The following is a 15,623-nucleotide window of genomic DNA, read 5'->3' as shown; positions in this document are numbered from 1 at the left end:
CGAAGTCAGACGCCCAGCTGACTGAGCCACCCAGGCTCCCCCAGTTTGACTGATTCTAGCTGAGCCCTGACCTTGGCCCAGCCTGACTCCACCCCCCGCTGAACCCTAATCTGAAAAGGACCTGGCTGGGATGGGATTTGTGCCTTCTGCCCCTTGCAGGGGCTAATTCCTCATCAACTCTGCTTCCATGTGCCTCCGCAGAGGAGTGAGAAGGGAAGATGGGTGCTGTGAGTTAGGTCTTGCCATGGCCAGAGGCTTGGGGAGAGGAGTGGCTTTCCCACAGCTGGTGAATAGCTGAGCCGGAGTCTGCACTCAGGATGGGTTGAACCCTGAGCGCATCCCCTTAACACTGGGCCGGGCTGGAGCTGCCTGAATGAGGGCAGCAGGAGGGCTCTTCTTCATTGGTGGGTGGGGGTGTGTGCAGGCTCACATGAGGCCTGAGGAAGCCTTGGAGACCCATGGGACATGTCTGGTGCTGGGAGGGGTGGCCCCCGAGTCAGCACGGGAGAGCCTGCCAGCCTGATGGTTTGCCAGTTGTCTTTGCCCATCTCAGTCTGGTGCTGAGGAAGAACCTGGAGAAGGAGTGTGAAAAAAATAACCTGGTTAAGGGGGCTGGGAATGTGGGGTGACAGGGGCAAAGGGGCCTGGGGTCAGGTCCTGGCTCTTGGCAGAAGCTTCCTTGGCCAAGAACTTTGCCCCTATGAGTCTCAGGTTTTCTCATCTGTCAAGTGGAAGTGATGGTAACATCTCCCTCCTCCCAGGGTTACTGTTAGAAGTAAATGAGATATAGGGGATAGTGTGGATGGTTGGTGCATGATGTGTGAGCCCCCCTTCCCCCCTGCTGCCAGGGCATAGAGGAGAATCCAGAGTATGCACAGTGTCTAAGACAAACAAGTGCTGAGGAGAGGCGAGGGCTCAGGCATTATCACAGAGCAGGTAACCTGAAACCTTCCAGCTTCAAACTCTTTTGAGATGCACAGATAAACTCATAGGAAATGAAGAGGGTGCATTGGAGAAGAGATAAGGGTGGCCTTCATAACCACTTCTGTCAGTTTTGCACTGGAAGTCTGACGAGTGCAAAAAGGCATGTAAAAGAAATAAAAAGTATGACATTTAGAAAGTAAGAAAAAAAACCTGTCATTTTTCACAGACAACAGAAAAGCCCAGAGAACCTACAGATAAACTATTAGAATTAAAATTAATACGGGAGTTTTAAAGGTCAGTATACAAAATCGACTCTGTTATTATATATCAGCAACAAATGATTAGAAAATTAAATTTGAACAACAATCCAATTTACAATAGCATTAAGACACTTCAAATATCTAGGAATATATTTAATGAAAGATGTACATGGTCTTTGCCCATGGAAGTATACAATATTCTTGGCAGAGATTAAAGAAGACAAAAATAAATGAAAGAGTAGATCATGCTCATTGATTGGAAGACCTGATATTGTAAAGATGTCAACTGTCCACAAATTGGTCTGTAAATTTAGTACATTTCTAATCAAAAAATGAAGAGAAAGCTGAAAACCAGCAGGATGCATGTAGGCTGATAAGCTTCCTTACTGGGGTGGCAGCAGGAATGAAGGTGTTTGCTGGTCTGGCAACCAAAGGCTTAGGTTTTAATAGCTTAAGGATACAGGAGATGATGTCCCTATACCTTCCCTAGTTGGAACTCACACCCCAGCATAAAGCCAGGACCTTTAAAAGGACATACCCTCAGCACAAGTGGGGACTTGGAAAATACCCACCCATCTACCAAAGAGAGAGAATGTCTGTCTCAGCTAGGTCTTGAGATTTGGGTTTCTGAGATGTGCCCCTGGTATCTGTTGAAGGTTGTAATTCACACTACTCCCCTGGTTCCAGAACCCCTGAGCCAATATTTCTATAAATAATGCCTTGGCAGGCACTGAGGGAAAGGAATTGCAAATTCTCTCTGGACCCTGGAGGGACCTGCCTTCAACCAGGCTGAATAAGATTCCCACAGGTGAAGCCCTACTAGAGATGAACTCACAATCCAACAATTACCAAACATACAAGGAAGTAGTTCACCACGAGGGAGAGTCATCAGACATCCCAGACAGCAGAAACACCTCTCAAGAGTCTGAGATAATAGAAAAGTGAGTAATAGATGAACATTGCAAAGATTTAAAATTATTAGAGACCTGTAAGGTACACTAGATAAGGAAAGAACAATATATGACAAGGATATAAGCAAAAGAACCAAACACAACTTTCCAAAACCAAAATTGTACTCGTTGAAATTAGAAACTTATTGAAATTGGGAAAATTTGAGTATGGAGTGGATTTTAATTAGTAATTTAATAATTAAGGAATTTTTAAAAAAAATATTTATTTATTTTGGGGCACCTGGGTGGCTCAGTGGGTTGAGCGTCTGACTTCAGCTCAGGTCATGATCTCACGGTTCGTGAGTTCGAGCCCTGCGTCGGGCTCTGTGCTGACAGCTCGGAGCCTGGAGCCTCCTTCAGATTCTGTGTCTCCCTCTCTCTCTGCTCCTCCCTGGTTCACACGCTGTCTCTCTCTCAAAAATAAATAAAGATTTAAAAAAAATTAAAAAAATTAATTTATTTTGGGCAGAGCACAAGTGAGGGAGGGGTAGAGAGAGGGAGACAGAGAATCCGAAGCAGACTCTGTGCTGACAGGCTGACAGCAGTGAGCCTGATGTGGGGCTCGAACTCATGAACCGCAAGATTAGGACCCGAGCTAAAGTCAGACACTCAACCAACTGAGCCACCCAGACGCCCCAGGAATCATTTTAATTTTGTAAGGTGTGATAGTGATATTTTTGCTATTTAAGAAATGTGTTCCCACTTTTTTTAATACATACTGAAATATTTAGAGTGTAATTTCATCATATCTGGGGTTTGTTTTAAAGTATCTCAACATAAAAATACATGAGATAAATATGACAAAGTGTTAATAATTGTTAAAACTAGATGTTGGGTAAAGATGATTCATTATACCAGTGGTTCTCAAACTTCAGTGTGACACAGAGTTGCCTTTGCAAAACACAAAATTATGACATCTACACAGAGGAATCTGGAATAAATAAAGATTTGATAACAAGAAAACAAACAACCCAATTTAAAAATGAGCAAAAGGTTTGGATAGATATTGCACCAATGAAGATATATATGGGTGGCAAATGAGGAAAAGCGTACCACATCATAGTCATTAGGCAAGTGTGCGTTAAACCACACTAAGAAGGGCACCTGGCTGGCTCAGGCAGGGAGAGCATGTGACTCTTGATCTCAGGATTGTAAGTTTGAGCCCCGGCTGGGTGTGCAGTTTACTTAAAAATAAAGTCTTTAAAAAAAACACAGTAAGAAGCCTCTACATATCTGTTAGGACGACTAAAATTAAAACAAAAAAAAAAAAAACAAACAAAAAAAAAACAATCCTAGCTGAGATTGCCAAATACTGGTGAGAATGTGAAGTAACCAGACCCCTCCTACATTACTGGTGGACCCACAAATAGTGCAGCCATCCTGAAAAGCAGGTTGGCAGTTTCACACAAAGTTAACCTCATTGTTACCATGTGACCCAGAATCCCATCCCTGGGTATTTACCCAAATGGAACAGAAAGTTATGTTCAAACAAAAATCTGGATGCAAATATTTATTATGCCCCCTGTGAAACTGCACCAAACTGGGAAGAATGGAAATGTGTTTCAGTAGGTGAATGGCTAAGCAAATAGATGCATCCCTGCAGTGGAACATCTGTCAGCAATAAAGAGGAACAAACTGGGGCTCCTGGGTGGCTCAGTTGGTTAAGCATCCGACTTCGGCTTGGGTCATGATCTCACGGTTCATGAGTTCGAGCTCCTCATTGGGCTCTGTGCTGACAGCTTGGAGCCTGGAGCCCTTCCCTGCTTGCTCTCTCTCTCTCTCTCTCTCTCTCTCTCAAAAATAAACATAAAAAAACTTTTTTAAATAAAAAAAGAGGACCAAACGACTGATCCATGCAAAACAGGAGTGAATCCCAAATGATTATGCTAAATAAAAGAAAGTAGACTTAACAGCCCACATACTTACGTGATTCTATTTATATGGCATTCTAGGGAAGCCAAGAGTATATATAGAGAAAACAGATCAGTGGTAGTTGGGGGCTGAGGGTTGGGCAGGGACTGGTTGGTTACAAAGGGGGCAGCAAGGGAAAATTTGGGGGGTGATGGAATTATTCTAAATCTTGGTTGTGGTGGTCAGGACACATTTCCCAAAACCCAGAGAAGAGCACACGACAAACAATTTTAATGTCTATAAAATTAAAAAAATAGATGAAAATGTTAAGTTAGGGTAATCTACTAAAACATGTACACATGCAGATTGCTGGACCCCCATCCTCAGAGTTTCTAATGTACTACGTCCTAGGTGGGACCTGAGAATCTGCGTTTCTGACCAGCTCCCAGGGGTTGCTGGTGCTGCCGGTCTAGGAGCCATGCTTTGAGAACCTCCGCATTGTACTATTCTGTTTTCATTATGTTTGAAATCTGTGAAAACTTCTTAAAGCGAGCGTTTTCTAGAATTAAAGCTAAAGGAGACACACTTCTTGCAGGCTGCCAGAACATCTGAGAATGTGAACTGTAAACTATCAAGTGCAGTCCTCATGAAGGAGCGCTGAGTGGGTCCATTCGACTGAGTTTGCTCACAGTCAGCCCCGTCTCACCTGTGCTGTGGTGCCTGCATGGGAGAGAGTTGCCAGTCCCGGCAGTTGTGCAGGCACAGCTCCCGGGTGGTGGGGCCCCAAGACCTGTGCTCTAATCCAGATGGCGCGACTCCCCAGCTGTGTGACTGTGGGCCTGAGTTGTCCGGCTTGGGGCCTCCGCTTCTCTATCTATACAGTGGAATGACACTTAACCACAGGATGGCTGTGAAGCCCCAGTATGTGGTGGTGTTCAGAAGAAGGTTATTCCACTCAAGGGCAGAGATGGAGCCTCCTTTGGGAGGAGAAGCCATGAGGACCCCCCCCCCCCCGCTGCCGCCCAGCAGATTCAGTCGGAGCCGGTGGCAGGAAGGAACCCCTTTTACAGGTCACATCCATGAAGCAGAAGAGTCCCAAGGCAGAAAGGTTTCACCTGCATGGAAATAAAAGTGGAACTCAGGGCCTTTTCTCTTTCTTGCGTGCAGACGATGGACCTTACTCCAAAGGGGGCAAGGATGCAGGAGGGACCGACGTGGCCCTGGCATGCCGCAGACAGAGCATTCCAGGTGATGAGCCTCTTCCCCTTCCCCTTTCTCTGTCCTGGAGGCACAGGTGGCTCAGAGCGGGGGGCAGGGGGGGTCAGACATCAGTGGCTCTGCCGATAACTCACTCTGTGACCTTAGACCGGTCACTTAACTTCTCTGATCCTCTTTGTGTAAAAAGGAGATGATCTTACCCAGCATTTTGCAGCCAGGTGCTCTGTTTACCAAGTGTGCGTCTCATTTGTATTGGAGCTGGGGGCCTGGTATTGTGCCATACTGCCCGCTCACCCCCCCATCTGTTGACAGAGGAGTTCCGCGGGGTCACCGTGGTGGAGCTGACCAAGAAGGAAGGCAGCACGCTGGGCCTAACCATCTCAGGTGGCACCGACAAGGATGGGAAGCCCAGGGTCTCCAACCTGAGACCAGGGGGGCTCGCAGCCAGGTGAGGAGTGGGCTCCGTGGGGCAGGAGGAGGTGGGCAGGGGCCAGTGGAAAAGGTACCAGGGCTGTCGGTAAAGCCATCAGTCAGTTGTTTCCGGGAGCACCCAAGTGCTCCTTGGAGGGAGGCCTCCGGTGGTGGCTGTAATTCTAGGCCCCAGCTTCTTCTCTTCCCCTTTACTCAAGGGGCTGGCTCGACCACAGCATCCCACTCTTGCCAGGCCCTCCAAGCTTTTGCACATGCAGTTAACTTGCCAGAAGGTTCCCTGCTGGCAGCCTCCTATTCATCCATCCACACTGCCTCTGGGAGGCCCCCCGTACCCCAGGCCCAGGCGGCTCCTCTGCTCTGCTCGCATGGCCCTGCGTGCCAATTCTGCACACATCGCTCTGGATTTTCCTGTCGTCTGACCTACGTGGGTCCCTTGGATCAGGAGTTCCATGAGACTTGGGGGTTAGCCTCTCTGTTGCCACTTCTCTGGGCCTCACACAGGGCAGGCACCGGTAGCGTCCAGTTGAATAGAACAGAAGATTAGTGGTTAGAAGCCAGGGTGAGCTCTAGGAAACAGCAAATAAGGAGATGATCCAGCCACTCTGTAGGCTCCTCTGAGGCTGGTCAGAGCCTTAACTATGAGGGCAACACCCCAGCAGGAGGAAAAGCAGGCAGGCCGGCATCGGGGGAAATGCCAGGCCTGGGTGTCAGACAGGTGTAGGTTAGAATCTGCGCTCTCTTACTGACCCGCTGTGTGACCCTGGACGATGTCTGACCTCTCTGAGCCACTGCTTCCCCATCTGTGACATGGGGATTCGGAGATCATAAGGATTCAACAGAAGAGTGGGTGTGAATGCTGGCACCTTCACCGTGCATGTGCTCTGGCCTCCTTGCTCCCAGGAGTGACCTGTTGAACGTGGGCGACTATATTCGGTCAGTGAACGGGATCCACCTGACCAGGCTCCGCCATGATGAGATCATCACCCTGCTCAAGAATGTGGGCGAGCGCGTGGTGCTGGAGGTGGAGTATGAGCTGCCCCCGCCCGGTGGGTGCCCTTGGACGGGGAACTTTCTCCACTGCCTTAGTCATGGGTAGACACAGCTGCCTCCCTGCCAGCACCTGGGTGGTGGGGACCAGCTGGGTGGGTGGGACCTGAAGACCGGCCTATGTCACACCTAGGGACTTCGGCTGCAACTGCAGTGTGGTGTCACCAGCAGGTGGCAGGGCCCTGTTTATAACCCGTTGTCGTTTTTTACGTGTAGCGTCCAGATTTCTTCCTCATGGTGGGGGGGGGGGTGGGGGGGGTGGGGGGATGGTTTGGGGAATGGGGGCTGAAACAGTTATTCCCAGCCCTACTGGTGTCTTCACCCCGCCGGCTTGCACAGAGTACAGTGGGCAAGGGTTTAGCCTAGCTCTGAATTTTCAAAGCTGGTCTAAAGTCTTAAGATTTGAATGACTGGAATTCAACCCTGGCCTGAGCCCATAGCCATGGACTCACATCTGAGTTCTGTCGTGGTCTCTGTGTGAGCCTGGGCAGGCCTCTCTCTAAGTGGGTGTTAAGGTGAAGGGTCCCTTGAAGTCTTGCTTGTCCTACCTGTAAACTGGGGTGGGGGGAAGTTTACCCTCCCTGTAATCTCTGTCTGGTCACCCAATTCTCCCAGAATGAGCTTTGGGGATGTCTGTGGCTTGGTGATGTGACTGAGGTACTCAAAGGAGCCCTCTATTTCTCCCCAGCCCCTGAGAACAGCCCAGGGATCGTCACAAAGACAGTGGACGTCTCCCTGTACAAGGAGGGCAATAGCTTTGGCTTTGTCCTCAGAGGTCCGTGTAAGAGTCATACTTGGGGCCAAGAGGTGGGAAGGAGGCTACCGCTAATTCCATGTGTGAACACATGTTTTGCTTTAATGGGTTGTAGGGATAGGTATATGGATAGATAGGATCGCTTCTTGCTTCTGATTCTAAAGAACCCAGGGCCATTAAGTCAAATGTTAAATGGAAACATTTGCCAAGCAATGAAGGGTGCATGATTGCTGGGAGTGAGATTGAGAACAAAGTTTGGAGCTGCCTAGCAACCAGGGCAAAAAGGGAAGTAGGATGAAATCATAGGAAGGGAAGCAAGCCATTTAAGAAAGGATTTCGTCACGTTCCCTACTTTTTGTTCCAGCTCTGGGGATTTACGGTTGGTATCTTACAAGAGGGCCCGTGAATAGAAGGGACAGGTCCTAAAACAGATTTAGTTAAGGGAGCCTGGTTAGGGGCTGAGTTGGGGCCTCTAGGCATCAGGGAAAGAGTGGGTAGATGACTGATTCCTCTTGTTGAGTTCTGTCCAGGGGGTGCCCATGAAGACGTACATAAGACCCGCCCGCTCGTCCTGACCTGTGTCCGGCCTGGCGGCCCTGCAGACAGGTGAGCCTGAACCAGAAGAAGCCATACAGCCTTTCCCTGCCCTGACTGCCCCCAGCTCCTCTGTGAAGAAGGCAGACCAGAAACCACTGTTCTCTAGATAAGCAAACTGAGGCTCAAAGAGAGGACACACCTTGTTCAGAGTCACTTGGACTTGTTGGTGGAGCAGGACTCAATGCCAAATGTGAGAGACCCCAAGATCTTTCCTCCCCAACAACCTACTGTCTCAGGGGTGGGGAGGGAAGCAAGCCTTGGCATTATGTTGTTCTTCCCTTCCCTGGCTTTAGTTTTCCCCATCTGTGGCATGGGGCGGATACTACAGCCCCTAGGAGTTGCTGTGAGAGATTTGGGGGCCCTGTTAGCAGTGCCGCTGTGGCCTCTATAACACAGCCTCTGGAGTCCTGGCTGTGCCACCCTGCCTGGCTCTGCCTGGGCATAGCCCAGAAGGACCAGGCAGGCAGGGCCAGGAGATGAGAATGTGGGAGACGAACGTGTCCAGTCCCCAGCACCTGACCCCTGACCTCCCCAGTGGGAGAGTCTTGGCCATTTTAAGAGAAGCCTGGAACGGCCTTGTCAGAAATCTAAACCCATTCTTGGGACAGAGGCTGTGATGAGCTATTCATAGAACCTCCCAGAATAGCTTTGGCCATCTGTTGGGGCAAGCACTCCAGGGTGGAGATTTGATCCAAACCGAGGTGAACCCCCACTCAGGCCCCTCTCCCGGGGCCCCTGCTGAATTTGTTCCCAGGTGCATTTGTCACCAGGCCAGAATCACTGCTGAGGAGCCAGAGTGGGGGCAGTGAGAGCGGACCCCATGATGGGAAGCATGAAGCCTCCAGACCACCCCACCCCTGATGCTGTGTGGCCCTGACAGGGCTGGTGTCCTTTCTGGGCACTGGCATTCTCTTGTATCCCTGGGGCGTTCCCACTCAGACGTTCTAGGGTTGAGCTGGGGCTATGAATTTATTAAGCACCGAGAAAGGGGGGAGCTGTCAGAGCTGGTCGCTGGTCCCAGCTATCCTTACCTGCCTGCTTCATTTATTCAGCCGCTTACCCATGGACTCCCTCCTACGTTCCCTCACTCATCATTCCGTCCCTTTCTCCTTCACCCACTGCCTGCCCCTCTCTGTCCCCCGTGCCCCAACCTTTCCCAGCACCCTCTCGGGAGGGCTGTGCACAGTGCTCATTGAGGCCGGGCTGGCTGACCAGGCCCTTCCCTGCAGGGAAGGTTCCTTGAAGGTGGGCGACAGGCTGCTCAGCGTTGATGGGATCCCGCTGCACGGGGCCAGCCATGCCACTGCCATGGCCACGCTGCAACAGTGCAGCCACGAGGCGCTCTTCCAGGTGGAGTATGATGTGGCCATCCCAGGTGAGTTGGGGGTCTGAGGACTAGGGTTGGGGCAGAAAGAGGCCCAGGGCTTGGGGCAGGGGGTAGCAGACCCAAATCCTCACCACTGCAAAGGCTCTGTGACCTTGGACCAGCACCTAGCCTCTCTGAGCCTCTCTGGGCAATAAACACTATGTGTCAGGCATTGTTTGAGGTACTGGAGATCCAGGTGAGAGCAATACAGACGAGGCCTCTGTTCTCAGGGAGCTCACCTTCTAGTGGGGAGAGGTGGACAGTAAACAGAATAAATCAAGTATGGAAGGTGTCAGATAGCAATAAGTGGCATTCTAAAAAAAAAAAAAAAAAAAAAAAAACATCAGGGAGAGATGGGAAAGGCTAGGGGAGAGAAAGGTGATGGTGGCTGGACCAGGCTGGTTGCCTGAGAAGCATAGCTAGGTTGCATTCAGGAAATATGATGAAAGTCGATTTGGTTTGATTTGCTGACGTTTGGACACAGTGGCGGGGGTTGGGCAGGAGCGTCGAGAGCACAAGGAGCTAGGTTTCGTATTTAAACCACTGGGTGGGTTAATGGGGGTGCCATTTCCTGAGATGGGAAAAGGTTGTAGACAAATGGCAGGCTCTCCATAAGTGGGAGCACCTTAGTGTTGTCTAGCAGAGCTGTGGGGTCAGAGCCCCTCAGAGCTGAGTTCCTGACCCTCCTCTGCTGCTGAGTGTTTGTGTGAACTCGGACAAGGCCTTTACGTCCATACATCTCAGTTTACCCGTCTGTAAAATGGGTACAGTAATCCCTCCCCAGCAGCGGGGGTTAAATTGAGATAGCCGACTGAGGCTGGGGAGGCAAGCGTTCAATGTTTGCATTTCGAACTCTTGTCTCCTTCCATGTGCCAGACACAGTGGCCAATGCTTCGGGGCCCTTGATAGTGGAGATAACCAAGACGCCTGGGTCCGCCCTGGGGATCTCGCTCACCACCGGCTCCCACCGGAACAAGTCAGTCATCACTATCGACCGCATCAAGCCGGCCAGTGTGGTGGACAGGTGAGGCACACTGGGTGCTGCCCCCGTAGTGGCCAGGGATGGATGGGGGAGAGGCCACCTTGAGCTCTCTCTGGCCAGACCAGCCTCCCCTTTCATTCTCCCGCCTGGCCAGGAGTGGGGCCCTACATGCTGGAGACCACATCCTGTCCATCGACGGCACCAGCACAGCACACTGCTCGCTTCTGGAGGCCACCAAGCTCCTGGCCAACGTGTCAGAGAAAGTGCGGCTAGAGATCCTGCCAGCACCCCAAAGTCGGCGGCCCCTGAAACCGTCAGAGGCAGGTGGGTCCCCTTGGAGGGTCTCAGCCTCCAAATCTGAGGGCAGATGGGGAGGATTGCACAGGGTCCCAGATGCCTAGGACTGTAGCCCTGGGCAGGCTGAAATTTACTGGAACAAATGTCCGCTCCCATGGGGAAGCTCAGACTGTCAAGTGTAGCAGCCGAGGCTGGGCCGGTGGGGCAGAGAAACAACTTGAATGTTTGAGTGTTGACAGTCTGCTGGGGTGGGTGTCCCAAGGCTGTTTCTGTCACTCTTTGTATTAATAGAAATACAACGGCTAGACCAAGGTTGGGGACAGTCCTTCTGTGCTCTGTGCTACTCAGAGCTTAGATCTGGGGCTCAGCTTACGGTCCTCAGCAGGACCAGAGGGGGCAGCCAGTCAGTCAGGAGGACCGAGAGCCCTGCCTTTTGAGGAGTTGGGGGCTCCCAGACCAGAGCAGACAGCTGGGTGCGAGGCAGTCCAAGAGCAGAAGAAGCAGGTGGTCTAAGAGACCAGAGGGCAGAGCTGAACTTGGGGCAGGGAAGTGCCTCTAGCATTCCAGACCTTGGGCTTTGGGTTCAAATGCCAGCACTGCCCCAGCTGAACAGCCTCTGCATCTCTCAGCCTCCATCGCCTCGTCCGTAAATGGGAGTGAGGACCCCACATGCACAGGCTTGAGAGAAGTTAACCGAGGTAGAGGATAGAGCACAGCCCAGGGGTGTGAATCCCAGCCTGGCACGCCCGATTGATCATCTGGGAGAGAAAGAAACCCCCCCAAATAAAATGCGGGGAGACAGGCGTTGGGGAGGGTCCATCTTTGTGGTCTCTGCCAGGGTCTGAAAAGGCCCCATCAAGCCCCAGCCAGGGCCTGACACAGAAGGCTTTGGGGCTTGAGCTGGAGTCACATATGGAGCACCTGCTGTGGGCTGGGGCTTCCCATGGGTCACCTCCTTTCATCTTTGGGACGAGTCTGTGAGGTCAGTATTGCTGTTATTCCACTTTCCAGAGGAGTTTGAGGCAGCTGAGGCTCAGAGAGGCACCCCTGAGGTGCCTCATGAGGGCACACGGCTGCCGACAGCCCTCCTGGCCCTTATGGGCCTCTGCTAGGTGCCAGACACTGCTCTAAGCACGTCCTATGTGGTAGCTCGTTCACATCCTCCCCGTTATCCTGGGAGGCAGCCACTATCTTAGCCCCATTATACAGATAATGACAGTGAGGCACAGAGGGGCCAAGTGGCCTGTCTCAAGGACCTGGCAGCTGGCTCCTGAGTTGGCTTGTGTGCCGTGCCCTCCCTGTGTGGGATGGAGGTGCTGCACAGGGGGTGGAGTCACTGGGCTGAGATAGCTGGGTTCTCACTCATCCATCCATGGACACGTTGCACCAGGCTGGCCCCCCCCGAAAGCCCCACAGCAGAAGGAAGAGCCAAGGCGGGACCTGGGGCAGTCTGGGAGGAGGCGTTGCATGGCAGCCGGTTTAGAAGATCTGGTGGGGCAGGTGGGGGAGGCAGGATCGCTGGAGTCCCGTGGGAAGCAGGTGGAGGAGAGTGCAAAGAATTCATCTGGGGGTAAAGCCTGCGGAAGTTTGGAGGGCAGGGGGCAGGAAGCCAGAGCAGCTTCAGACTGCATTGCAGGTGTGAGCAGACCTCGGCCAACTCCTCGGCCCTGGAGCATAGGTTGCCTCGAGAGCCCAGCATGGGTGGAAACAGCCAGGCCCTAGTGCCCCCATGTGCTCAGCCCCTGGCCAGGGCTGCCCAGGCCATAGCACTGCAGTAGATCCTAAAGGCGCAGGGGCCCAGTGGGGTCTGCCAGCTGCACTGCCCAAAGCTGATGGGCCAGTTCTCAGGCTGGGCCTGCTTTCCCTCCCATCCTTGCTGCCGCCTGGCTGAGAGCTGAGCATAGTGCCTGGCACGTAGTGGGGGGGGTTCGGGACACATGAGTGGCATCCGAATGAATGCCTGGCTTGGCTCTGGGGAAACTCGGGCTGTCTGGTCCTGCTCTTCTCGCTTCATCTTGCAGATGGGAGCCTGGCCTCCAGGGGAGCGTGGTGAGTCCAGACTCGCTCAGTCCCTAACACCTGCACCTCTGTCTCCTCTTCCTTGGGTCACAGTGAAGGTGCAGAGGAGCGAACAGCCACATCGCTGGGACCCCTGCGTGCTCTCCTGCCACAGCCCGCGGCCCGGCCACTGCAGGACGCCCACCTGGGCCACACCTGCCAGCCAGGACCAGAGCCGATGTAATGTGCCCATCTCACCATGGCTTGTGCATGTTTCATAGGGGAGGAAACCAAGATGCAGAGAAGTTAGGGGGTCTGCCCGGTATTACCCAGCACATTAGTGGCGACATGAGCCTGGCAGCTGGGTTTCACCAGGTCTGTGAAAACCCTGCAGTCTTTGAGGCCCAGAGTGGGAGAGACTTACCTGAGGTCACACAGCCAGTGGTTGAGGTGAAAGGGGGAGTGCGTCCCCATGTCGCCTTGTGCTGGGGTCGCTGCCTAGCACCCACTGTGTGGCAAGGTGGCAGGCCCTTCTGGGATTCACGGGGCTGTGCTCTCATCTCCCCAGCCTTGTCCTCGACTCCCTTTTCCTCGCCGACCATGAATCATGCCTTTCCCTGCACCAACCCCAGCACCCTTCCCCGTGGATCCCACCCCATGAGCCCCCGGACCACAATGGGGCGGAGGAGGCAGCGAAGAAGGGAGCACAAGAGCTCATGTAAGTAAGCCATGGGCTCTTCCCTCCGCTTTGAGCTACGTGTATGCCTGATCCTGAGAGATTTGCCGAAGAGTGGGGGCATTTGGGGCAGGGCCCCAGTTCTATGTTTGTGGGGTCATTAAATAGCACGAGTGGTATGCCAGACTGTCTTGCATGGTTGGGTAGGTTGTGCAGTGTACAAGGATGCACCTGATGAGTTCCAGTTACTTTGTACATTTATTATGGAAAATTCCCAGCAGGTGATAGGACCTCACCATCAAAGGGGCACCTCACCTTAAAGTGCCTTGAGGAGAGGATGCCTGAATCTGAAGAGCTTTCCTCTTTCAGATTTGCACAAAGGTCTTGCAGGAACTCCATTTCATTTTCTTTCGCGTGGTGCAGCTACGTCTTTACCAATTCTCTGACATTTTTTAATTTCCCCTAAGACAAAGACATGCAGGCTGAGGCTAGCCATCCAGCATGTGGGAATTTTCACATTCAGTCTGTATGTATACATACACATATACGTGTAGACATACACACATATATACACACACGTATAGATTTCTACTTACCTTTTGTTTGTAGGCATTTCTATTTGCAATCACTGTATATGTAGTTCCCTTTTGAAAGGAAGGTATAAGTATTTTAAAAAGTGAGTGAATGTAAAGACAAATAGTAGTGAATGATAATGCAAGAGACGTGTGGAAATAGCAAAAGTCACGAGAATGCCAAGAATTTTGAAGTCTTTCCTGGGAAAAGTCCTTCCTTTGTTGATGTAGAGAGTTTATCCAGCCTTCTGCTCTGTGAGTTGTAGAGGCCTCCAGGAAGGATGAAAGGTTAACTGGGCTGTTTGTAATTGAACCAGGTGAGGGAGAAGAGGAACACAAATCTCCTGGAAAGGAGCTAAATACAGTTATGAGCTTCCTGGAAGCCAAGGTGAAAATGGAAACATTTCAGAGTCAGATGAGAGATTAAAATACGTCTTTACCAACCTCCTTTGTCAACCACCAAAGCTGGAGGTGTGTAGGTAAAAAGATTCAGAAATGCTGTTCATAGGCAGGGGCATGTGGAGGTTAAGGGCTCTTGGGACCCCTTTACCTGTCCCTTTCCTAAGATGGATGACTAGTAAAGTATTATTATTATTATTATTGATGATAACCATTAGTTAATTAGTTAAACATTTTGAACACCTCCTATATACCAAGCACCATTCTTATTATTAGGGATGGAACTATGAAAATTATAGCAATACAACATATGCAACAATACAATATATTACACAGATTGTAACATGTAATATAAAGTATAACAAAATAGTAATAAAGGCATAATAGTATAATAGAATTCATAATAGAATTAAATATAATAAATTATATTTAATAAATGGTATCCAGTGTCCCTATTAATAATACAGATATTTTTATATCTGGAATATAAAACAATATATATTAAGTAACATAATATATCAAACAGATATAAAATTTTCATATGACCCAGCAATTCCACATTGATATATGCCCAAGAGAAATGAAAATATATGTCATGTCTACCCAAAAACTTATACATGAATACTCGTAGCAACATTATTCATTTTAGCCAAAAGGTGGAAACAACCCAGATGTCCATCAAGAGCTGAATGGATAAGGGCGCCTGGGTGGGTCAGTTGGTTGAGCATCCAACTTTTGGTTTCGGCTCAGGTCGTGATCCCGGGGTTGTGGGATCGAGCCCCGCATCGGACTTCTCGCTGAGCATGGAGCCTGCTTAGGATTCTCTCTCCCTCTCCCTGTGTCCCTGTCCTGCTCTCATGCACACTCTCTCTCTCAAAAAAGAGAGAGAGAGAGAGAGATGAATGGTTAAAGAAAATGTGGCATATTCATACTGTGGGATGTTATTTAGCCTTATAAAGGAGAACCTTGAAAATATTACGCTTAGTGACAGAAGCCAGACACAAAAGACCACATATTATAGGATTGCATTTACAGGGAATGTCCAGAATAGGCAAACCCATAGAGAAGAAAATAGATTAGAGGTTGCTTAGGGCCAGGAGAGATGGAAGGATCTGGAACACTAGCTAAAAGGAATGGGGTTTCTTTCTGAGATGATGAAAGGATTCTACATTTGATTGTGCTGATGGTTGTACTACGTTGTTAATATACTATAACACACTAAGTTGTACACTTTAAATTGGTGAATGCTATGTTAGGTGAATTGTATCTCAATAAAGCTGTTACCAAAAATAGCATACTA

At 50.5% G+C, this 15,623-nt stretch overlaps 1 protein-coding gene across 4 annotated transcripts in view; it reads left to right on the top strand.

Moving 5' to 3' along the window:
• Nucleotides 1–15,623, top strand: part of GRIP2 (glutamate receptor interacting protein 2) — a 93,685-nt gene that overhangs the window by 59,862 nt on the left and 18,200 nt on the right. For all 4 annotated transcript variants that reach the window (XM_058725879.1, XM_058725878.1, XM_058725880.1 and 1 more), the window contains exons 2-11: nucleotides 5,153–5,233; nucleotides 5,516–5,651; nucleotides 6,536–6,681; nucleotides 7,371–7,457; nucleotides 7,967–8,042; nucleotides 9,263–9,408; nucleotides 10,276–10,423; nucleotides 10,536–10,705; nucleotides 12,791–12,916; nucleotides 13,245–13,394. In XM_058725879.1, the coding sequence (XP_058581862.1) occupies nucleotides 5,153–5,233; nucleotides 5,516–5,651; nucleotides 6,536–6,681; nucleotides 7,371–7,457; nucleotides 7,967–8,042; nucleotides 9,263–9,408; nucleotides 10,276–10,423; nucleotides 10,536–10,705; nucleotides 12,791–12,916; nucleotides 13,245–13,394 (1,266 nt within the window). The remainder of the gene's footprint in view (nucleotides 1–5,152; nucleotides 5,234–5,515; nucleotides 5,652–6,535; nucleotides 6,682–7,370; nucleotides 7,458–7,966; nucleotides 8,043–9,262; nucleotides 9,409–10,275; nucleotides 10,424–10,535; nucleotides 10,706–12,790; nucleotides 12,917–13,244; nucleotides 13,395–15,623) is intronic.

This window comes from Neofelis nebulosa, chromosome 4 (assembly GCF_028018385.1).
Source record: "Neofelis nebulosa isolate mNeoNeb1 chromosome 4, mNeoNeb1.pri, whole genome shotgun sequence".
In the NCBI taxonomy this organism is placed as follows: domain Eukaryota; kingdom Metazoa; phylum Chordata; class Mammalia; order Carnivora; family Felidae; genus Neofelis; species Neofelis nebulosa.
Note: the sequence above shows the minus strand (reverse complement) of the source record. Positions and strands in the feature narration are given on the sequence as shown.